Source organism: Oryza sativa, chromosome 3 (genome assembly GCF_034140825.1).
Source record: "Oryza sativa Japonica Group chromosome 3, ASM3414082v1".
Taxonomy (NCBI): Eukaryota; Viridiplantae; Streptophyta; class Magnoliopsida; order Poales; family Poaceae; genus Oryza; species Oryza sativa.
The window spans coordinates 10,790,631-10,813,256 of record NC_089037.1 but is presented as its reverse complement, the minus strand read 5'-3'; the positions used below and the strand labels follow the sequence as shown (position 1 = coordinate 10,813,256).

The window sequence follows — 22,626 nt, the reverse complement described above, 5'->3', positions numbered from 1 at the left end:
TGAGGAAAACACGCCTGTATAGCAGCAGAATGAGAAAAAACTACACTCAGAAATGCCGAGACAGCATCTCTGCCACTGATAAAAACTTTACAACGGACGAAAATAAACACACCGTTTATTCTGTTCAATAAAACAGGGTGAAAGCAGAAAAAAAAGGCAGAAAAATCACCTTTTTCGCTTGGATACTCTCGATTTGCTAGCTACGCGTGACGCAGATTTCTTCGTCGCTTTGGGCATTTCGCACTGGGGGCACAGCCAGTCATGTTCTGGGACAGCTTCCAGGGGAGGGTCGCAGCAGTCGATGTGCATACCTACACCGCAGCCGGTCGAGCCATCCTCGTTGCCGCAGATGAGCATCACCTCGCCCCGGTCCGTACTCCCGCACGCCGAGCAGCTCAGGTCGTCGGGATCTCCGTCCTCCTGTGGCTTCAGTACATCTGTGGCCACCTCTTGCTGGTTTTGCAGTAGTTTCTTGAGGGACTTGTTGGCCAGATCGTTTGTGTTGAAGAGAACATGCCTGTCGAGCGGATGCCCATGCTTGCAGACGTACTCAACAAGATAATCAGCAGTGATACAAGGAATATCGTGACTGATGAATTGTTGAACCCATGCGTCTGCACTTGGCATGGCCGAAGATACCACAGCGAAGTCGACGCCAGAGTTCAAGAACCGTGTGTACGGTGGCGAGGTTGCTAAGATGGTGCCATCGCCAGATCGTACTGCACGCTTTACTGTATCCTGGAATGGAAGGAAATTTGAAAATTAGATTAAAATGGAGAATGGATCACAATGCGCATCAATGTATTATTGTTTTTTCTTTCAGAAAAAGGTGAAGTTGTGCTCTCAGATGATCTGCTTGGACTAACAAGTCTTACCAGCGATGGACTAACGAGCTGTCCATATACAATTATCTGCATCCCATAGAAGGCACCATGGCCCATCTGCTGCCTCAAAACACGCCATTTCTTGGGAGCTTCAAAGCTGATTGTTTCCCCGTCATTAAGGCCTGTACCAGACCATTCAAATGGTTCTTCGTCCAACAATTTGCCAACCTCATTGCAAGAGGTCAAGTAATCAGTTTTCAGTATCCACCTATTGAGTAAAGTAGGAACATTAGTCATGTGCATCAGCATGTAGCATTATAACATGTAAATAAAATATAAGCCAGATGCATATGTAGCAAAAAATATAAAATAATAAGCTAATATAGCTGCCCACTTCAAAATAAAATCTTAAGAATCAACATTGCAGTTCTTACTTGCCAGCTGCTGCAGCTGCAAAGAATTTTTCAGTTCTCTTGAGAGGGTCTGGGGCAATAAAATGTGTCGCTTGGTATGACCAATGATGTGAATCCCTGCAAACTCGTGCCTTCAGGCACCGAAGTATTGATCTATAGTCCTTTCTCTGTTGGCGATGTCCACTTAAAATAAAACATGTAGGCTCAGGCGTGATCAAGGTGCCAGGTCCGTTTCCTTTTATTCTATTGGGCTCATTGAACATATTTGCACCGTGCTTCATCGAATTTGCATCTAAGTTGGAATTCATAATAGCAGTTCTACCATTGGATTTAGAACTGAGAGTACCATTGTCTTGCATATTCTCCTTTTCATGGTCTAAAGAAAGAGATTTATTTCTTTTGCTGCATCTCAACTTAGAGTTATTCAGATTTTCTGACCTGTCTATCACAGAAGTATCACTCGAAAATAATCCAGATACATCTCTCATTCCATCGGTCTTCACAGAATTTTGATCAGAACTTACTTTGTTGATGTTGCATGAGCTTTCTTCAATTCCCCTTGATGCCACAGCTTTAGCTGCAGATACAATGGCACCACCAATTTTTCCAAGCTTGCTGTCTGACTTGTCTTCTAGAGCTTTTATTTTCCTCTTGGCAACTGCATTCCTAACTCTGGCAGGCGATGCATTCTTACAGGATAGTGATCCACAGCCGTCAGCACTTGCACTACTTGAAAGCTTTTTAGGGTGATCAATGTTTTGGGAAGGAAATAAGTCATCAAATAGTGACTTGCCAGCCACTGTTTCAGTTTTATCAGCTGATGATTCACCAGTCATTTTGGTGTCAGATACCCGAGACCTCTTGGCAAATGTATTCCTCATACTGGTATTGGGTAACATTTTCGGTGAATTTGTTTGATGTCCCTCAGTAGTTGCATTACTCACAAACTTCTTAGGGGTTATCCCAATTCCAGTATTTTCCTCAGAAATCATCTTACTGGATTCCAAGTTGGAAGCTGCATGTCTATCATTTTTCATGGTGTGAACATTCTGCAGTCTTCTGGAAATCCTACTCGCTCCATCTGTAAGAACTTTGTCTGAAGAATTTGTTCTGTGTTCTGCTGCGTTTACACTATCAGGGCCATCTTTAGCTGTTTCACCAATGTGCTTGTGAGCAATCATTTTATCAGGCTCTGACTCAGAAACCACTGTCTTAGTCTTACCATCGTCAACTACTGGCTCATCAACCACCTTGCTAGCACTACGAGGTCTCTTTGTGCTTGCTTTCATTCCTTTACGAGATGCTACTTTCTTTAAATAACCTGTTTGGCGCAGAACATTGTTTGAAGTACCTGGAAAGTCTTTAAGCTGGTCTGCTTTTATATTTTCATCAGGTACCACTTTCTCAGGCTTGCAATTTGAAGCCACTGCTGCCTTATTTTTTTCAATATCAAGTGCATCAGACATCTCAGTATCACCATTTCCAGAAGAGGGAACAAGTTTTGATTTCCTTGAACTGTGTAAAGATATGTCAGATGTTCTGACCTTTGCAAGAACGTTTTCTGTCTTGCGCATCAGTGGCGAGCCATCTTGATTCAATGCATTACCACTATCTTGTGCATAATCACCATCCTTGTTTTGAAAAGAGAAATCTGGACATCTCTTTACATCGTGAACAGTGGCTGAAAGGCTTGTGGCGAGCAATTCTTTTGGTTTCGGTGGAGGCTGCGCATTTGTCTCACTTGAAGAATATTCAGGGAGCTTGATTCCATCAACCAGATTACCATGCTTGAGTGCAGTCCTAGATCTTGATTTAGATGAGCCAGACTGTTGCTTTCCCAAATCAACATTATTAGCTTCACTTGGATTTGTTCCTACAGATGACCAAATTGCTGGTTCAGATGTGTCACTAAGCCTATTTGCAGAAGGAGAGTTCAACGCACCAGTTTCTTTCCCCGTATCTCCATTTTGCACTTTGAACAAAACTGGGGAAATGGAGCACTTCTTTTTTTGGGAATATGCACCATCCAGTACATTCTCATCCTGTATATTTTCACCACCTTTCAGAACCTGGACGCCAGCTAGATCAGCAATTATTTTATCTCCCTTACGTGCTGTCGAGATACTAGAATCAGATCTCATCATGCTCCCATCAGCCCCCTGAAGTGGTCCTATACGGTTAGCTGAATATTGTTCAGGCAGTACCGACTTCTCTAAGGGTTTCAAAGAACTTTTGTTGTTGATGTTGAGCGAAGCATTGTTTCCTGACTTCAAACCAATATTATTATTGGTGACATTGTCATTAATGGTTGACTGACCAGCTGCTGCATCAGGAGTACATGTGGCTCCATAATCCTCTTGACTTCGCCCTCTGGCAACATTAGATGAATCAAGTACATTTGCAGGCAGAATTTCTCTGGATGGGGTGGTCAAGTCAGCTTTGCTAGCATCAGTGTCGCCATGATCCTCCACAAAATTTGTCTTGTTTAAGGAATGCACGTTATGGTTAGCAGAAACAACCATCTTGCTTGAGCATGGAGTGCCTGATGCACCGGATGTAACATCAAGTGTCTTTGTGCCAACATCTTTGTGTTTATTCCCCTGGATCTGATCTGCATTTTTCAAATCTCTTACTGCAGCATCCCCTCTACTATCACTATGAATAAATGGAATCTGACTGGGTGTGCTAAAATCAGTGTTAGCAGACATTGCCAATCTAGTTCTAGGAGTGCCTTGGACTGCGACATCATGTATCCTGTTGACGGCATCTTCTGCTTTCCTGATCTCTCCAGGAATGTTCGGCTGTTTTTCCAAAACCATCCCTATATTACCACTCGAAATAGTCGGTGACCGAATTGGTGCATTCACAACAGGGTTGGCAGAAGTTCCCGCGCTACCTTTTGGGTTCAGAGTGGATCTGACAATCTTATTTCTAAATGATCTTTGGCCTACATCTTCTTCATCTTCTGAGTCCTTGGCTTGCGCCTCCATTATCTCTAGTTCCCAACTACTGAAAGAATAAATAGTCAGCATTAGTACATGAGAAATCCATAAATAGATTCCCAAACTAGAACAAGCAAACTCCCTACAATGAGTTACAGTGGATTGAGAACTCAACACAGGAATACAACACAGGTTCAAAAAAGATCTTCAAAGAAGCAAGCACGGATTACATACCTTTTGCTGTAATCATCTACTGGAAGAATTTTCCAACACTTTAAGCTGCCATTTTAAAAAAAAAACAAAAAGGGAACAGTTAAATTATATAATAATCTGGTTAACATGTTTACTTCAACTGAAGTTGGTAAAGAAAGGACGCTGTGTAATACCAGTCTTCCAACCACCGGTGATTAACAAGTTTGATGTTAAAGTTGAACTTCAACTTCGCCTTTTTAGCAGCCTCATACTTCTCACCTAGTTCATTTGGAAACTGAGATGTGGCATGAAAAGAGATACGGTAAAATTTTGTTTCATCATAAATATATACGTGTAGAAAGAGATGATCGTTAGCAGTCCTTCTGATAGGCATGCCCTGGTATTTTTTCAACATACTAGAGGAAATAATATTTTCTTGGATGCTTTCTAACCAGCAAAAAACATTTTTTATGATATACATTCAAAAGTTTCTGAAGGTTTTCATTTGTATACTACTATGCCTAAACGGAAAAAAAAAACACCATGACCATGAGATTAGTTTCTACATGGTTCACAAATAACAAACAAAAGAAAATGAAAAAAACGCTTGAAGTTACATGGTCCAAATTTGAGAGAAATTATGAAGTTACATGGTCAAAGACTGGCCGAACAAACAAGCAATACAATGCAAGTTTAATGTGAAGTATGTTTATCTATATGTAGCACCAATGGACTGCTAAGAGTAGCAACAAACCTTCAAATTTATAGCAAATAAGGTGAGTGACTACGTCTGGATTCAAAGATTTGGAGAATTGCGCTCCCATCAAAGAAACCATGCTCTGCAAAAACAAAAGGAGAAAAAAAGGAATGCTTCACTATAAATAAATATAATTGGGCAACCACAAATCCAACAATATTAAAGATTATGTATGAATGCAACGTGATACTTTCTTGAACTCCTGATATATAACACCATTCACTCTATATTAAATGAGAGAAAGGCCCATGGGTCTTCTGGCTAGCACCACAAGCTGTGGGCTAACCGACCCGGGTTCGAGCCTCACCTCTCTCTTAATAAATTTCTATATGAGAGTCATTCCTCTTATATCCAGCATTTTTTTCTATAATAAATGCAATGACATTTATAAATCTCTAGATTTGCTTAAGGATGTGGTCCACAGAAAATATGTACACAAACATCAGCGTACATATAATAAATGCAATGACATTTATAAATCTCTAGATTTGCTTAAGGATGTGGTCCACAGAAAATATGTACACAAACATCAGCGTACAGAACCAAGTGCACTGAGGAAAAAATAACAGGGGTTTCTACAATATGCTCAAAATAACAGGGGTTTCTACAGAGGAAAAAATAAGCAATAATTATGTCTATAAAGATCTAAAGAAACTAGGAGGTAAAAGAAATGCAAACACCCAAAGCAATCCATTGCCCCTTGTACAAATATGTCAGATAGATGAAACATGCATTACATAATATTAATGTATTACTGCAGCTGTTCATTACTTGTTAATAGGTGGAACGCAGTTCTTTCTACTCAACTAAGCAAAGAGATATCCATCTGCTCCTGAAGCATATTAACCTTACTGTTACATGTTGAGGAAACACTCACTCAGATTTCAACTGCAGTAAGATCAAATATTTTCAGAGATAATCTAGGACGCTGCTAAGAAACCACAAACAACATTCTAGGATTCAGGACAGAAAATTTCAAAATGGTGTGACAACAAATCAATTAAAGACACATAATAAACAATAGTATCAGAAAACACAAGGAACGGTAGATTATATGTAAAACCGTATGCAGCAGAATTTTGAACTAGCAAGTTTGTTTATTACCATTATATCTTCGCGGTCACTTCTTTGGTAGCCCGTCAAGCAAATGCGTAATGATTCACTGCCTGCTATTCCATTCAAATCTCGCACCGGCCAATACATAACCTGGAAAAAGAACAATCAGTGCTGCAGTGCCGCTTCAAAAACCTAAACCAGCAATATATGGAAACAAAAGCGGCCATATGACTGCATTGAAAGGTGCACCCTTTTTAAACGAGCTTAAACAACTTGAGTTTTTCTAGTCCGATTGAAATACCATTTTATTTTCTGTACCATATTCTCAGAAACGCCATGCTAGAATTTTCAGTACATCATTGGAGGTTAAATTTTTCGGTGTATCACAGGAAGTTACAATCTTCCGGTATCTCACAACAACTATAGAAAAACTCAAACAAATTTGTGGCTGATGCGAAAATAGGAGCAAAAGATACGCAAACAATTAGCAGAAAGACCGACCCTATCGGCATCGGCAAGCATTCCCCGATCCAAGCTAGCTTCCACCCAAAGCTCGGTGACGACCTTTTTCCCTTCCGCCCGCGCCGCCACGCATGCCGGGTCATCCTGCCCAAAAACCAAAATCACACCATGGCCCCCCAACGAAGTCGCCAACACATCAGCACACAGAACCGTAAGCCCGACTCACATAGACGAGGCCGCAAACGATGACGTGGGTGCACCCGCTGCCGAACCTCCCGGCGTCCACGCCGCTGCGCCGCACCATCTCCGACCGATACTGCGAGAACGCCACCAAAAGTACCAAAACATCATCCCCCAGAGACAACCGAGGCGAGCCACCGCGAAACCCCCGAGCTCGCGGGCCGGGGGGGAGAAGCTACGCGCTCACCTGGGACTCCGAGAGGGGGTCGAACCCGACGAGGAAGAAGCGGACGCCGGCGAAGAGGTGCTCGTCATCGTCGTCGCTGCCGCTGATGGGAGAGGCCATTGATGCGAGGGGGCGTCTGGATCGGAGCAGGGGCTAGGGTTTGTCCCTTTGATTTGGGGATTTCTACTTCTCCTCCTCCGTGTTCGCGCCCGCGTCTTCGTGTGTCTTACCGGGGAAGATTTCGATTTTGGGGAGGGGAAAGGAGAGAGAGGGAAACTGGGCAATTTTTTGGGTCTGTGGGAGGGAAATTGGAAATTTTCGACCTGCCTCGTGGGCCTCGATGTTCTTGTCGAGTTGATTGTGATGGGCTACAGGTCGGACCATTTGTTCGAGTCGTTTCTTGGCCCATGAAATAAGTTTGCGACATTACATTTAGATTTAGGCACATAAGATTTTTAAGATAAAAAAAATTCAATCATTAGACAAAAGGGGATGTAGCTCAGATGGTAGAGCGCTCGCTTAGCATGCGAGAGGTACGGGGATCGATACCCCGCATCTCCAATTTTCCGTTTTCCATTTTGGTTAATGTACTTCTTAGTTATTTTTATTTTACTTCATTATCGTTTTTGGCTAATATACTTTCTTTTTTTTAACTTGTGGCCTATTTTGGCTGTGGCTGATATACTTCCGTATTCTGATCATTTTCTAATATATTTCTGAATTATTTCTTTTTACTCCATTACCGTTATTGGCTAATATACTTCCTTTCTTCTTCTTTTTTAACTTGTGGTCCATTTTGGCTGTGGCTGGTGTACTTCAGTATTCCGATCATTTTCGTTACCCATTCTGGCTAATTTACTTCTGATCATTTTTATACTCCGTTGCCTATTTTGGATAAGATACTTTTTGCCGACTGCATCCCACTCGAAGCCAAATTGCGTGTTTCGTTTTTGTTGGAGCTAGCTCCTAATCCCAACCAAAATTATGCTACCACGTGTTGCGCTCTCTTCATCCGCCCTACGCGCCGCCAAGCTCGCGCAAGCCTGATTAAATTAGTCTTCCTCGGTGATGGCGGCATCGCCGTCGATCGTCACCGAGTTCAGGATCCAGTGCCACGTCCAAACACTTGATACCGCACAACGAAGCACACATGACCAAATAATAGGTTTTTAGATGTGTTGTGGCGAGCAATACTAGCAGTTTTGCAACAACCCCACCCACAGAAACACAAGGAGGCGAGTTCTTTATTTTTCTTTCTTTCTTCTCTTTCTTTCTCTTTTTTTTTTCTTTTTAAGAACAAGGCGAGAGGTTCAGAATGCATATCATTTTGCAGTCATTCGCGCGTGCTTGCTTTGGGGGTGATTCAGCTGTACTTTTACTATTAATTTGGAAACAGGAAACGATATAAGGAATTAGCGGAAGTTTGTTGATCAACCGCATGTACCTGTTTCCAACTTGGTGAAAAAGAAGATAATCCGTTAGCTATTATATGCAGCTTGTGGTCAACTGGGATGCTAAAATATTGTGGTTTTCAGTTAAGATTACCCGGCGTCGATTTCGACAGGTCAAACAGGTTTATATATACACTAGTATTAGTGTCCTTTTTCGGTACCACAACTAATCAGAAATTTGCCTTTTCCTGCATGCCTGATCTCGCTGTGTTTTTTCAGAAGGGGTGTATTTTGTCTGTTGTGGTCATTGTGCCGATGGATCGTCAGTGTCCATCCAAACACTTTCTTCTTGCAGCTGCGGTCATCTTTTGCATGACAATCCCCTCCTGCAAAGGTACACGGAAGAGTAGCTTAGTCACTTACTGTTCACTGAAGCCCCCCAGGTTGCATTGCTCGCTCGCGTTTTCGAAGGCTAATCAACAGTTTGATTTTGTCTGACACTCGCATGCAGCACAAGATGCAGTTGAGATCGTAGCAAAAGCGGCTCTTTGCTTCGACAACCACACGGTAAGAAGAAAACTGATCGAGGCTGCCTAGACATCAACTCGATCTCTCAAGCAAGTACTGTAGTATACAGCTAGCTAATAATTAACATTAACATGGTGATCGATTTTGCTTAACTAGGTGATCAACAAGTGCCTGCAGCAAATTGGGATCGACAGCAACGCGAGGGCTTCAACGCAAGGCGCCGGCGGCGCGGTACTGGACGCGAGCGCGAACGCCAGCGCGGCGCTCTGCGACACGCCGTGCTTCGAGCACATGTTGATGATGACGGACTGCATGGACGACATCCTCTCCAACTTCCAGGGATACAGCGCCGGCCTCATCAAGGGCTACCGCGCCGTCTTCCAGATGTCGTGCAGGGTGGTCACCGCTGCCGCAGCTGGTGGCGGCGGCAGCAGCAGCAGCAGCAATGGCACCGCCAACGCCACCGTCGCCGGCGGCGGCGACGCGGACGATCGCCACTCCCCGTCTCATGGTGAGACATGCTTTATATTTTTGTTACGATCGATCGAACTGGCTAGGGCGCCTGCCATGCATGGAATGTGACCTTGATCTGCCTCGTCGTTCGTGCAGGCGCGGCGAAGGGTAATTCGCTTGTGTCCAGAACCGGAAGCGCCGTGGCGAACGGCGCCGGCGGCCGACGACTTCGCGTCGGCAACCTTGTGTGGGCGGCCATACTTGCGGTGACAGTGTGACGCACATGACCAACCACTTGTAATAGCGAGCAGCCTCGCAGAGCTAACTGGGATAATTAACTCGTAATGATCCCCAAATGCGTGCGTATGTACGCCGGAATGGACGGAAATGTATGAACAAGTGAAACAAAACATATCCATGAGTCGAGGAACGTACGCACGAAAATTCCTTGTAGGCCCCTCGTACGTTCTGGAATCCCGATGCATCATCCAAGATGAATTATTGAAGAATGTTTTTTCACCATATAAACAACCTAACACGAATGTGTAGTAGTACTAAAGTAATCGATACTGTCACGGTACCACCAAATCCGGCGAAAACGAGAGCAACGTTTAACGCCGGGTTTGTTTTTTCCCACCAAAAAGCGGCAAACATTTTCGATGGATCGGCAGGCGTTTTGTCCGACAACTTTTGGGTTTCTCGATCGAGAAGCACAAGGGGTTTGAAGCAGCAGTACAGACCGAGACGCATGGAAAAGGAGGAGACTGGTGCAGGTAGGCCTGAATTCGCCGCGCGTACGTTTCGTCTTCGGCCTCGTCTCGGCGTGTGCTCCTTAATTAAACCACTGCATGCATGCACCCACCCACCATGGTCTATGGCATTCGTAACGGATTGAACGCCACCGGCTCGACCGCCGATGCCCAATGGGCCTCTCCGCCGCTCGCCTCAGCCGCTTCGCCGTCGTCGTCCTACTCCTCTGCCTGTGCGCGCCCTTCTGCAAGCCAGAGCCAGGTGTGCGCACGCCGCGGCGCGCTAGTCTCTCCAATTAATTAGTCTCATTCTGAATTTCTGATGTGTGGAACGCCTTTCTCCTGGCTCCGTGACAGATGGTGACGTGCCGATCGACCCCTTGCCGGGCTTGCCATCGAGATCCCTGCGCTGCTTCGACGACGGCCAGGTAGCGAACCATCATCACTACGCCCGACGCGCGCGTACCGCGTACGCGCGTCTTTGTTCGCGCACGCGCTGAGCCGCCGAGTGAACGCGCGTGCAGGTGTACAGCTGCTGCGAGGGCGCGTACAGGCTGAACCCGTCGGGGGTGATCGCCGTGCCGCCCGGGGAGGTGGACAGCTACTGCGGCGGGGCGTGCGTGGTGGAGACGGAGGACGTGCTCAACTGCGTGGCGAGCGCGCTGGACGGCTTCCGGTTCTTCAACGGCGCCTCCGTCGAGGACGCGCGCTACGCGCTCAGGAGGGGATGCAGCCACACCATCAAGAGAGGTTCGAGCCGCGCCGCGCCGCCGTGCATGTGCCTTCCGTTGATTTGCCTCTCCTCTCGCGTCTCTCTTTGTTTTAGCTGGCTCTTTTCGCGCAGGGGACTTCAACGACTTGGAGCCGCAGATGGGAGACTACCCGGACATCTACGGCGACAACAGCAGCGACGGCGGCGAGGACAACGCCGCTTCGCCGCGTTTGCTCGCGTTTCTTGGCGCCGCCGCCGCCGCCGCATGGCTGCTGCTCTTTGGTCGCTGAGCAGGTTGCATCGGCGGCCTTAAAGACTGACGCTGTCATGCTACTCCGTACTGATCAGGCCTACTCCGTACTGATCAGGCCGGTTTTAACGGTGTTAATTCAGTGCTGATTTTGCTCTCAGTATAAGCCTCAAGTGCCAAATTAAAGTCTTCATGCACACAAATGCAACATGCAACAAAAAGGCCTTAATTTATAAAAAGTAAAGTACAAATAATTAGAATCTAGTTTTACTTTTACGCAACACAAACGACGAGAAGCCGGCCAAAAAATATTGAAATTGAAGAGGGTTCGGTTATAGTGATAAACAACAGGGTTGCTGGAAAGAAAATCTAAGCATCGCGATGCTATGATACATAAAAGCACAGCTGTATATCGAGCAGGAACAAACACTAGTGTGCCTACTGCCCTACTATATATAGGGAAGAACAATACTACTAGCTATTACTGCAATACTGCGTGATCATCGTGCCTACTCGGATAATGATTTACAGAGTCTCAGTTATACGGCTTTAGTATGTTTTGATGTTGGGGGCCATTATGCCAGTTAATTGAATCAGACCTTCACCTCACATATCTATATCGAATATATAACAACTCCATCCATTTCAGGTTATAAGACGTTTTGACTTTGGTGAAAGTCAAACTACTTTAAATTTAACTAAAGTTATAGACAAATATAATAATATTTATAATATCAAATTAGTTTCATTAAATTAAATCAATAGTTGAATATATTTTCATAATAAATTTGGCTTGGGTTAAAAATATTATTATTTTTTTCTACAAATTTAGTCAAACTTAAAGCAATTTGACTTTGACCAAAGTTAAAATGTCTTATAACCTAAAACGGAGTGAGTAATAGATGGCGTGTGTGTGTGGAAAATTGAATATAGCAGTAATCTTTACAACGTCAAGGATACGTCCCCCCCCCCTCCCCCTCCACCACCACCTCTCTTTCCCCCAACACCAAAAAAAAAAGAAGAAGAAGAAGAAAAAAGGAAGTAATGTTAGGCAAGAGGATAAATCTCATTATCACGAATAAATTCGAGAAAATAATCTAATGATGAACTATATCAAGGCAGTAGAATCCTATATTGATATTAGCAACACCAATTCACCAAAGATATAGTTTACCAAATGTTGTTATGTAACTTGAGAACATTTACCAACTGTCAATAGTAACCATCGAGATGCGAATCATTAGTCAGAATAGATACAAAGCTCCCAATGTTCACACTCTTTCCACTAAAGTTGTATTCCTAACTGTGAGGTTTCTAACAATTGGGTTAAAATGTCAATTCGAATTAAGGGATATTCTACATTTATCAACTTTCTAAATAATCAATCCTCCCATGCTTCATAACAATATATAATATAGATTAAACATGAAAGATACAGGTTAATGTAAATCATGTTGAAAGATCCGGACACTGAAGTTTTACGAAGATAAAAGTGTGCATCACAATGTTATAGCTCCAGCATAGCTTACCATAAGGCCACCAAAACTCCTTCAATCAAAATCATGTAGTTCCAGATGTCGAAGTAGGTATGAATTGACAATTTGGCCTTCACCAAAGGCCCAAGAGATGCCACAAGAAGGTAGAACACGAATCCCATAAGGGTATGTACAATATTATCTAATAATAGATTCTCTTCATTGTCATACAAGTTTCGTGACGTAGAAGAAAAAGAGGGAAGGAAGGAGAAACATCGTTTCTATGCATGAAAACGGCTTAGAATCGACTCTTAGAATTTATTAACGGAAAGTTTGTTGCATGAGGGTGGAGAAAATGAAATAAGTATAATAAAAAATTATTTAGAAATCTTATTATCTATGTAGTGATATTAATTAATATAAAGAGCTCATATTAGACTTTATCTTCGTACATGTCATAAGGCCTGTGAATCCCTAGATTCCGGCGACAACTCCATTGATGATTGACACGAATGTCCGACTGCATGGCAAATTAAAGAAATCCTCCCGGTTAAGACATACTTGGTATAAAAATGAATCAGTCAAATAATTATTAATATCTAGAATGCAGAAAGGGATAAATAAAAAGAGATAATAATGGGAGGTACTCCGTATCTAACACCTATCGGAGCATGAAGCAGAAAAGCACACGAACATGGAAAACTTTCAGTTTATGCATCGATAATAGTCTTTATTAGCGGTCTCTCTTTATTGTCATGCAAGCATATTTAGTGATGTGGAAGAGAGAGGAAGAAGAAAAGAGAAAGATGGTTGCTACGCATGACAACGGCATAGAGTCGACTCTTAGTATTTATTAGGAAATTTTTTGTTGCATTGCGTCTAATAAAGGAAAGATGACTAGTAAACAAGTATTTTGATACATTAATGATTAGAGACCGTATTGTCTTAACTACTGTAACGTGATAGTCTCTAATTAACGTAGAGGCCATACCGGTCTCTACCTTTGTACTTGCCCTAAGAGACCATGGTCCATGTTCACCGATTACTCTAATTCGAGTAGAACCAAGTATAAAGTGTGCTATTTGACCCACAGTTTCTGGCATTACGAACCGGTCAAACTACACCCCCAGATTTCAAAATTGTAGCTGAAATAGCGGAGGCATGCGTACAGTGAAACCACCAGGTCGCACAGTTCCGGATCGAATCGAAAGAATTCGTCAACCAATATCGCACAAACAAATCACATATCCAACTCAACGAGTATGACCGTACCCAATTTTTCTGATCAGATCGAATCCTAAATTAGGTTGGTGAGGATAACGAGAGGAACCTGTAGTAGATGGATTTGATGTTGCTGTTCTCCGAGTGGAGGATGGGGACGTCGGCGGAGATCCCGCCACCGGTCGCCGGCGCCGCCATCGATCTGTTTGTTTCTCTTCGCAGATTATATAACAGATTATTAGAGGCCGAGATCGTATCGCGGTGGCGGCACCAGTGCAAGAGAGGGGCAGGTGCGCAATAACCTAACTCGCCCACCCGCCGCATGGAATTTTTTTTATTTATAATTTTTCTTATTAAAAGTTTTACAAAAATAATTTTCCATTTTGAAAATTGACGGAAATAGTCGCCTACCGCTCTCTGGGAGGGCGATTTTTAAAAATCGCCCTCCCAGAGGGCGGCGAAAATGACGTGGCAGACGGCCGTTCGCTCTCGGGCGACGGCCGTCAACGAAATTTGCAGGCGGCCCCCTTGCCGCCCTCCGCGAGGGCGATTTTGTACTGTGCGGAGGGCCGCCTGCAAATGGGCGGCGAGGGGGGGCATGGAAATTTGCAGGCGGCCCCCTTGCCGCCCTCCGCGAGGGCGATTTTGCACTGTGCGGGGGGCCGCCTGCAAATGGGCGGCGAGGGGGCATGGAATTTTGCAGGCGGCCCCCTTGCCGCCCTGGGGGAGGGCGATTTTTGCCTCCCCCTTATAAAGCCCAGCCCCTCCCCTATGAAATTTCATTATATTCACTAAAAATCCAAAAAAAACGAAAGAGAGAGAGAGGGGAGGGCAGCAGAAGGGGAGCGGCGAAGCCCTGCTGGTTCGCTCACTTCATCACAGGTATGCTCCCATACATCTTTTGCATTTGTACTAATATATTACGTTTGAGTACATATGTTGCGTTTTAGTTTTAGTTCCATATATTTTAGCAGATCTGTAGCACACAGCACATATGTGTAGATCCAGAGCATAGAATATAATAGTATGAATTGAGACATAGACAGTAGTGTTAATTGTAAGATGTAGTTTAGTTTGATCTGGAGAATGTAACCTACTTTTAGAAATTTAGAGAACAATATTGTAGAGAATGTAACTTAGGGCGTAGTACAGAAATGCGAGGTTAACGCAGTTATTGTTTTCATCAGGCACAATGTCAAGTAAGGTCACATTTCAGATAGTTCACGGTGAAGGAAATATTAGATTTGGTCCAGATGGTGTTGATCTGTCAGATTTTGTAATGACATCTAAGGGCATCGATAGGCCTGCGGAGAGAACATTTCAGTCAATTTATAGTTGGTTGTTGAGAGGATTTAGAATAGACCAAGAAGTCTACACAATGTCAGTATCTGTTGTAGTGAGTCGTGCAATAGAAGGTTATTTTTGGGAACTAATGCCGATGGACAGCACTGCTGCTTGGAGACGGTATGTGGAAATGGCTTTTGAACGGTCATGGCCCCTCGTTATATTTGTGTCGGTACAAGAGAAAGATACAAATGTTTCAATGCAAACCGAAGATGTGGAGGGTCCTAGCAATGCAGGGGATGTTGTTGGACCATCGATGCAAAATGAGGAAAATCAACCAAGGGAGGAGCAGGCCATGGGCATGGCGGATGAGGGGGAGAGAGTCGGTATAATTGTTGATGAAATGGAGAGGGAAGATTCGGATAATGAGCAAGCGGAGGACGACGCATCATCCGATGAGGAAGGTGATGTAATGGCCACTGATTGGGCAAATGAGGACTTCTCTGGTCTTGTTATATCAGAGGGTGATCATGTACCCTGGGAGTATAAGGAGTACGAGGTAATTGAGGGTGCAAGGTATGCTCATAAGGATGAGATGAAGGAGGCGGTGAAGCATTGGGCAGTTTCATTGCAGAGAGAGTTTAGGGTGGTCAAGTCAACAAATTATGTGTATGAAGTGAGGTGCATGAAGGAAGATTGTCCGTGGCGTGTCCATGCATATAAGGGTAAATGGAATGATTATTGGAAAGTTAGCATTGTGACCGAGCACAAGTGCTACTTACAAGGGGTGGAGAAGTATCACCGAAACATCACTTCAGCTTTTGTGGCAAGTGAGATGTACAGCAGTGTTGTTGGTAACATTGGCTTTGAACCAAAATCAATTATTAGGCACATCGAGAACAAATTCAAGTACACCATAAGCTATGCAAAGGCCTGGAGAGCCAAACAAAAGATCATTGAGATGAGGTATGGCACATTTGAAGCTTCTTATGATAATTTGCCTCGTTTGTTAGCCACCATTGCCCAGAGGAATAATAATACTTACTATGACCTACATACATTTACATCGGTTGAAGATAGAACAAAGAGTGTGCTGCAAAGAGCCTTTTTCTCATTGGGTGCTTGCATCAATGCTTTTGTGCATTGTCGACCTGTTCTATGCATAGATGGAACTTTTATGACAGGTAAATATCGAGGTCAGATATTGACAGCAATTGGGTGTGATGGGAACAACCAGGTTCTACCTATGGCTTTTGCATTTGTAGAGAGTGAGAACACTGAAAGCTGGTACTGGTTCCTAGAGAGAGTGCACATTGCAGTGGTGCGTATGAGGCCCAACGTTTGCCTTATACATGATCGTCATGCGGGTATGTTGCGGGCTATTGACTACTTGCAGAACGGTTGGGATGAGAAGGGACTTCCAGCTAAGTGGCCTGATGTTCGGAGTCGGTGGTGCATGCGTCACATGGGTGCAAATTTCTACAAGCAATTCAAGAACAAGCATCTTATGGAGCTCTTTAAGAGGCTCTGTGCACAGAACCAAGAGAAGAAATTTAATGAGTTGTGGGACAAGTTGGATGAGTTGACAACGAAGCAAACAGATGAGCAATCTCGCAGACCACAAGTTGAAGGTGACGAGCCTCCCATACCTCTTGGTGCATTACATGATGACCCACCAACAATGAGAAGGAGGTCAGGGTCGGCCATCAGAAATTTCTCTCAGTGGATTGAGAATGAGCCTAAGGAGAAGTGGGCTCTATTGTTCGACACCGATGGATCTCGGTATGGCATAATGACAACCAATTTGGCAGAGGTGTACAACTGGGTAATGCGAGGAGTTCGGGTACTTCCATTGGTTGCTATTGTTGAATTCATCCTTCACGGCACGCAAGCCTACTTTAGGGATCGATACAAGAAAATTGGTCCGTCCATGGCCGATAACAACATAGTGTTTGGCAACGTAGTGACAAAGTACATGGAAGATAAAATCAAAAAGGCACGGAGACATAGAGTTGTTGCTCAAGGCACACAAGTGCATCGGTATGAAATAATGTGTGTTGACAGGAACCACCGCTCGTTCCTGTCAGCAGTCGAGGGTGCACAGCTCGGCACCTTCCGTCCACGCACGTCGCGCGAGTGGTTGCGTGTCGACCCCCGTCACGTTCCTTGGTACGCGTATGTTCACATTTCAACTCAACTTTGCTTTGTTTTATACTTATGTTTGAAGTTTGCTCTATACAGGTTGCGTGCGGCAGGCCTTCTACCACTTTGTAGGCTTGTTGAGGCGGCGGCGGACGACCGTGACCCAGCGAAGCGGTGGGATGCAGACCGGTCACTCCTTGCCGCTCTTGTAGACCGCTGGAGACCTGAGACGCACACGTTCCACCTTCCCTGTGGGGAGATGGCTCCGACACTGCAGGACGTGTCGTACCTGCTCGGGCTACCGCTGGCGGGAGCACCAGTTGGTCCCGTCGACGGTGTTTTTGGGTGGAAGGAGGATATCACTGCGCGCTTCGAGCAGGTGATGCGCCTTCCACACCTAGGACCGACCACCACCCTTCCTCCGTACTCTACAGTCGGGCCTAGCAAGGCTTGGTTGCTCCAGTTCACTGTAAGTAAATAAGTTGTTATTATCATACGTGCTTATTTGCGACCGGATCAGTGTTTTGTACTAACATTTCATTCTTAACTGTAGGCGGACCTTCTGCACCCTGACGCTGATGATTACTCGGTCCGACGCTCCCTTGAGGCGTACCTGTTGTGGTTGTTCGGGTGGGTGATGTTCACTAGCACCCACGGGCACGCTGTGGACTTCCGGCTGGTCCACTACGCACGGTCCATCGCGGATGCTCAGCCACAGGACGTGCCGCAGTGGAGCTGGGGTTCTGCCGTGCTAGCAGCCACGTACCGTGCCCTCTGTGAGGCGTGCACGAAGACTGACGCGGGAGCGATCATCGCTGGCTGTCCTATGTTGCTTCAGCTTTGGGCAGCCGAGAGGTTTGCCATAGGGCGACCAGTGGTGGACAGCGCACCCTACGGGGTTGGTCGCAGCGCGCAGTGGCCAGAGGACGGTCCCACGATGGGGACTTACTGGTGTCAACGTGGGGTTAGTGCAACTTCGCTGCGTTATAAGTTTATCAGTCCTCTTCTTTTTTTTTCCTTCACATAACATGTCTAATTCCGATCATGTTTATTGCAGCGTCGTTACGCTCACGTCCAGGTGAGACGTGGTTACCCGGACTTCGTGTTCGAGTTTGACCGTCTCCAGCCGAGCGACGTCATCTGGGAGCCGTACACAGAAGAGGCCGTCGCTGCGAGAGCACCGCTAGGACTTTCGTCCTTGTGCACACGCGACCAGGCTTACTGGCTCACCATCCTGCCGATGGTGTTCGACATTTTCGTTGAGCCTCACTGGCCGCAGCGTGTGATGAGACAGTTCGGACTTAGGCAGGTGTTTCCCGGCAACGTGCAGCCGACCGTCCCCCCTGCCGACCACTCGTGAGTTCGGATTGTTCATTTCTAAATTTTTATGATAATTACATCATCGAGCCATACAATTTACCTCTCTTCACAGGTTGACTCGACGGGGACAGCTAGCAGGCGCACTTTGGGCTCCACGTGTACAGCAGTACGTTGACGACTGGGTGTTAGCTACAGAGGAGGTGATCAACGAGCTCTTCCCACACACGGAGGAGAACTACCGTGACTACCTTCGCTGGTACCTTCCTCGCACTCGTGCGCGTGTGACCTTCACTCCAGATGCCCCAGAGCCGCACGTTGCCGCTGTCACGGACGCGTATCCCACGCACCGTGACCGAGACTACTTCGTGGCGGTACGTCCAATTTGTATTACTTCCAACAATTATGTCATTTATCTTGCATAATATAGGACAACTACTGAATTTTTTATTTCCATCTTGCATAGGCTGATGCGGCACGGGATATCAGTGCCGATATCACCGCAGTCCAGGTGAGGTTGAACAGAGGTTTGCACTTGACTGACGTTGAGCAGAGGTCGACCTTCGACCGGATGCAGGAGAAGATGCGTGCGGTCATGCGCGTCTTCTCCTGTCGCAGCGCCGTGGACGTCGTACCTCCAGCTGGTCCGGTACACCCACGGCCTCGCGGTCCTACCGTCGGAGCAGGACCTCGTTTGTCTTCGAGCGCCCCTAGCTTCGGAGCAGTGCGACCTACAGCACCGGTTTCGCACGGTACAGTTCAGCCCAGATATTAGTTCATTTTTGTTTCAGCTTTTGCACGAATGTGTCACCATGTTTTAACTGCACGTTTCCTCATCGCAGGACCTCGTATGCCTTCGAGCGCGTTCGCAGGCACGACCGGCGCTTCCGCGAGCTCCGCAGGGGCGTTCGCCACCTCTTCAGGCGCGTTCGCCAGCTCTTCCTCTCACGGAGCGTCGATCCCTCGCCCACACGGTACTTTACTTTTTATTAATACTGTTAAATACCTATACGAAACTGATGGTCCTTGTCCAGCAGGATTTGCAGCCGGGATCTTCGGTACTGGGGCCTCTTCGTCTCACGCCGGTAGGACTGGTCCTACTAGCCAGTTCTACGACGACGACTTGCACGGTGCAGACCACCAGGACGTACTAGGCTCCTCTCAGCTTGGAGGAGCTCCAGAGGCGCACACTCAGGAGCAGCCAGAGGTCACACCTGTACAGGCAGGACGGGTTGGCCGTGCCGTACCCCCGGACCGACTCACGTACTCCCAGGGGCACATTAGGGCGCAGGGTAGGAGGGACAGGGGTAAGAGGCCTCGTCAGTAGTGTTCTACCTCTTCAGTCCTTATGTGACCGTTTCTTTTGGCTTACAAACTTGTAAAGCAGTACTACTTTTGCTATTACTACTGCAGTACTACTTGTGTTTGTCTCGTCTACGTAGTTCTTTTCATTCGTATGGTGCTTGAACAACTTATGCTCACAACAACACACTTTCGGCGCTTCACGGTAGTGCCATATCCAGTAGCGCGCACAGTCCACAACAGCACACATGAAAAGCGGCAGCTCGAGTTATCACTATCAACTTTCGGCGCTGCCTGTTGACATAAAGTGAATCACGCCCACGCGTGATCGTCTTGTCACATCTAATGAATAATGTATCTCATTGAGTTCACATATATTGCAGTGAAAACGACGCTATATAATTGACAATCTGAAGGCAACCTCTTCATATCTTCTTTCCCACTACCACACCACACACGAAAATGGAAGCCTATTAATTGGTAATACGTAATCTAGAATTGAGATTATGTACAACATTCTTCACTACAATTTTACATTTTGGCAGCAAACCAAATATGATCAAATGCAATTTTACCTTACCAAATATTTGGTAGTGCCAAAACTTGCTTATATTTTGGCATTAACAAAATATTTGTACGGTAACATTCCAAATATGCCCTAAAAAATAATAAAATTGTATTTTACCAATCTTGGAGATTTTAATCTTGTATAGTTTTCAATATAAAAAGATTTGATAACTATTGATATTTATATAAAAAAATATAGAGCACAGTACAAAATCGCCCTCCCCCAGGGCGGCAAGGGGGCCGCCTGCAAAATTCCATGCCCCCTCGCCGCCCATTTGCAGGCGGGCCCCCGCACAGTGCAAAATCGCCCTCGCGGAGGGCGGCAAGGGGGCCGCCTGCTAATTTCCATGCCCCCCCTCGCCGCCCATTTGCAGGCGGCCCCCCGCACAGTACAAAATCGCCCTCGCGGAGGGCGGCAAGGGGGCCGCCTGCAAATTTCGTTGACGGCCGTCGCCCGAGAGCGAACGGCCGTCTGCCACGTCATTTTCGCCGCCCTCTAGGAGGGCGATTTTTAAAAATCGCCCTCCCAGAGGGCGGTAGGCGACTATTTCCGTCAATTTTCAAAATGGAAAATTATTTTTGTAAAACTTTTAATAAAAAAAATTATAAATAAAAAAAATTCCCGCCGCATGCACGTGATTTCTTCGAGGATTTCGCTGGGCTGCGACAAGATCACAAGATGGGTTGGCCCGGCCCGGGCGCACACGCGTTGTTCCCTGTAGCCCGGTCGGTGCCCTAGGGAAAGTACACCGAAGGTCCTTCGACTTGTAATTGAGTTACAAAATCGTCCTCCAACCACAAAACCAAATATATGACATCTCTTAACTCACAAAACCATTCACCTTAGGTCTTCGGGCGCATCCGGCGGCTGACAGGGGAGGAGGGCTGGCGCGGCGGAGAGGAGGGCCGGCGCAGCGGGCGACAGTCAGTGGCTGAGAGGAGGGCTGGCGCGATGGGCAGCGGTCAGCAACGCGGGCGCGGGGAGAGGAGCGGAGGTGGAGACGGACGCAGCGGTGGCGCCATCGGCGACGGCCTCTCCCTCGTCCTCGCCTCGCCTCGTCTCGTTCTCCATTCTACTCGACAGGAGGCGACTCCAGCGGTCGCCTGTGCATCCTCCTAAACTCGGCGGCGGTGGTCCTCGTTGGCGGCGGTGGCGCTCGCTGACGAAGACGAGTGGGGAGAGAAGCAGCGGCCGACGTAGAAGAGCTTGGCATTGGCGGTGGCGGCCGTCGGCTAGACCTAGCGGGCGCCATCCATCTCGCAGCGCCATGCAAGAAGGACTTGAAGCAGCAGTGACGGTGAAGAGGATGTCGGCGAGCATGCGGGAGAGGGAGGAGGTGGCGTGGAAGTAGGCCAGTGCTTCGAGCTTGCCACGTCCACATCCGCGCCCACCGAGCCCGCCGAGTCCACCGCCGCCGCGTGGTCCCTTCTCCCGTGTCGCCGCGCCACCATGTCGCCCCTTTTCCCGCGCCCCAGCGTCACCTGTCGCCGGCGGCGCCTAGCTCCTCCCCCACCGACGCCGCCCAATTCTTTTGCGCCGGCCATTCGCCGAGCCCAGCCGCTGCCCCGCCGCACCGTACCTAGCCACTCTCATCGCCTGTGGAAAGGGGAGGAGAGAGGAAGAGAGGTGGAGAGGAGAGGGGAAGTAGAGGCTAACATGTGGGACCCACATGGGTCCCACGCTGAGTCAGCAGCCACGTCAGTCAAAACCGGAGTTAAAATCATTAAGGCATCTAGTTTGCGCTGGTTTTGTAAGTTAAGGGATGCGTTGTATCCGGTTTTGCGGTTGGGGACGATTTTATAGTTCAATGACAAGTTGAGGGACTTTCGGTGTACTTTTTCTGTTCCCTGGGGATCGAAGTTTGATGGGCCAGATTTAGCCCTGTATTGAATTGATGAGTCCTGTGCTCTCGCTTCGGATTGGGCCATGCCGTTCAATGTACACGACACAAGCGCTTTAGCTCCCAGAAAGGCAGAAATGGTTATACCTGATCGATCGGACACAGGATTGGAAACACTGGTAAGAAGAAGGGAAAACCGATAAACGCGCCAACGCCGCCGTATGCTCAATTGCTGATACACGCATTGCTTCAGCAGCAGATGTCAAGGCAGGCACATGTGGAGCGAACGAGCGATCTGCCGATGAGCACGTGCACACAGTGATCGATCGAGTGCCGGCTATT

General features: G+C 46.5%; 4 protein-coding genes, 1 long non-coding RNA gene and 1 other non-coding gene across 6 annotated transcripts; 4 read left to right on the top strand and 2 right to left on the bottom strand.

Annotated features, from left to right (window-relative positions):
- LOC4332589 (BRCT domain-containing protein At4g02110) lies at positions 1-7,271 on the bottom strand. Its single transcript, XM_015772339.3, has 10 exons — positions 7,074-7,271; positions 6,873-6,962; positions 6,686-6,790; positions 6,233-6,334; positions 5,126-5,210; positions 4,566-4,650; positions 4,414-4,458; positions 1,259-4,246; positions 876-1,092; positions 1-738 (listed from the first exon to the last, which is right to left on the bottom strand). Exons 1-10 carry the CDS (start codon positions 7,170-7,172, stop codon positions 166-168), a joined length of 4,389 nt encoding a protein of 1,462 aa, XP_015627825.1. The 5' UTR covers positions 7,173-7,271; the 3' UTR covers positions 1-165.
- A 269-nt stretch (positions 7,272-7,540) lies between these two features.
- On the top strand, positions 7,541-7,613 carry TRNAA-AGC (transfer RNA alanine (anticodon AGC)). Its single transcript has one exon. It is a non-coding gene; the product is annotated as a tRNA-Ala (tRNA).
- A 1,068-nt stretch (positions 7,614-8,681) lies between these two features.
- Positions 8,682-9,836, top strand: LOC107275934 (uncharacterized). Its single transcript, XM_026023805.2, has 4 exons — positions 8,682-8,837; positions 8,955-9,010; positions 9,128-9,482; positions 9,581-9,836. Exons 1-4 carry the CDS (start codon positions 8,696-8,698, stop codon positions 9,700-9,702), a joined length of 675 nt encoding a protein of 224 aa, XP_025879590.1. The 5' UTR covers positions 8,682-8,695; the 3' UTR covers positions 9,703-9,836.
- Positions 9,837-10,267: 431 nt separating this feature from the next.
- Positions 10,268-11,295, top strand: LOC4332587 (uncharacterized). The gene is made up of 4 exons (XM_015774745.3): positions 10,268-10,435; positions 10,531-10,601; positions 10,698-10,923; positions 11,018-11,295. The coding sequence occupies exons 1-4, from the start codon at positions 10,348-10,350 to the stop codon at positions 11,173-11,175; spliced, it is 543 nt and encodes a 180-aa protein (XP_015630231.1). The 5' UTR covers positions 10,268-10,347; the 3' UTR covers positions 11,176-11,295.
- A 1,513-nt stretch (positions 11,296-12,808) lies between these two features.
- LOC136355804 (uncharacterized) lies at positions 12,809-14,164 on the bottom strand. The gene is made up of 2 exons (XR_010740248.1): positions 13,941-14,164; positions 12,809-13,130 (listed from the first exon to the last, which is right to left on the bottom strand). It is a non-coding gene; the product is annotated as an uncharacterized lncRNA (long non-coding RNA).
- Positions 14,165-18,308: 4,144 nt separating this feature from the next.
- On the top strand, positions 18,309-20,005 carry LOC136355827 (uncharacterized). Its single transcript, XM_066308972.1, has 5 exons — positions 18,309-18,613; positions 18,690-18,948; positions 19,041-19,326; positions 19,417-19,548; positions 19,612-20,005. Exons 1-5 carry the CDS (start codon positions 18,498-18,500, stop codon positions 19,899-19,901), a joined length of 1,083 nt encoding a protein of 360 aa, XP_066165069.1. The 5' UTR covers positions 18,309-18,497; the 3' UTR covers positions 19,902-20,005.
- Positions 20,006-22,626: the final 2,621 nt, after the last annotated feature.

Bases quoted from the DNA above. Each gene is read 5' to 3' on its own strand.
- LOC107275934 (XM_026023805.2), top strand. From the start codon at position 8,696: ATGCCTGATCTCGCTGTGTTTTTTCAGAAGGGGTGTATTTTGTCTGTT. The intron at 8,838-8,954 runs GTACACGGAAGA...ACTCGCATGCAG, and splicing joins GACAATCCCCTCCTGCAAAG to CACAAGATGCAGTTGAGATC. The intron at 9,483-9,580 runs GTGAGACATGCT...TCGTTCGTGCAG, and splicing joins TCGCCACTCCCCGTCTCATG to GCGCGGCGAAGGGTAATTCG.
- LOC136355827 (XM_066308972.1), top strand. From the start codon at position 18,498: ATGGTGTTCGACATTTTCGTTGAGCCTCACTGGCCGCAGCGTGTGATG. The intron at 18,949-19,040 runs GTACGTCCAATT...CATCTTGCATAG, and splicing joins ACCGAGACTACTTCGTGGCG to GCTGATGCGGCACGGGATAT. The intron at 19,549-19,611 runs GTACTTTACTTT...CTTGTCCAGCAG, and splicing joins GTCGATCCCTCGCCCACACG to GATTTGCAGCCGGGATCTTC.
- LOC4332587 (XM_015774745.3), top strand. From the start codon at position 10,348: ATGGGCCTCTCCGCCGCTCGCCTCAGCCGCTTCGCCGTCGTCGTCCTA. The intron at 10,436-10,530 runs GTGTGCGCACGC...GCTCCGTGACAG, and splicing joins CTTCTGCAAGCCAGAGCCAG to ATGGTGACGTGCCGATCGAC. The intron at 10,602-10,697 runs GTAGCGAACCAT...ACGCGCGTGCAG, and splicing joins GCTGCTTCGACGACGGCCAG to GTGTACAGCTGCTGCGAGGG.
- LOC4332589 (XM_015772339.3), bottom strand. From the start codon at position 7,172: ATGGCCTCTCCCATCAGCGGCAGCGACGACGATGACGAGCACCTCTTC. The intron at 6,963-7,073 runs GTGAGCGCGTAG...GCGTTCTCGCAG, and splicing joins ACCCCCTCTCGGAGTCCCAG to TATCGGTCGGAGATGGTGCG. The intron at 4,247-4,413 runs GTATGTAATCCG...TTATTCTTTCAG, and splicing joins GTAGATGATTACAGCAAAAG to TAGTTGGGAACTAGAGATAA.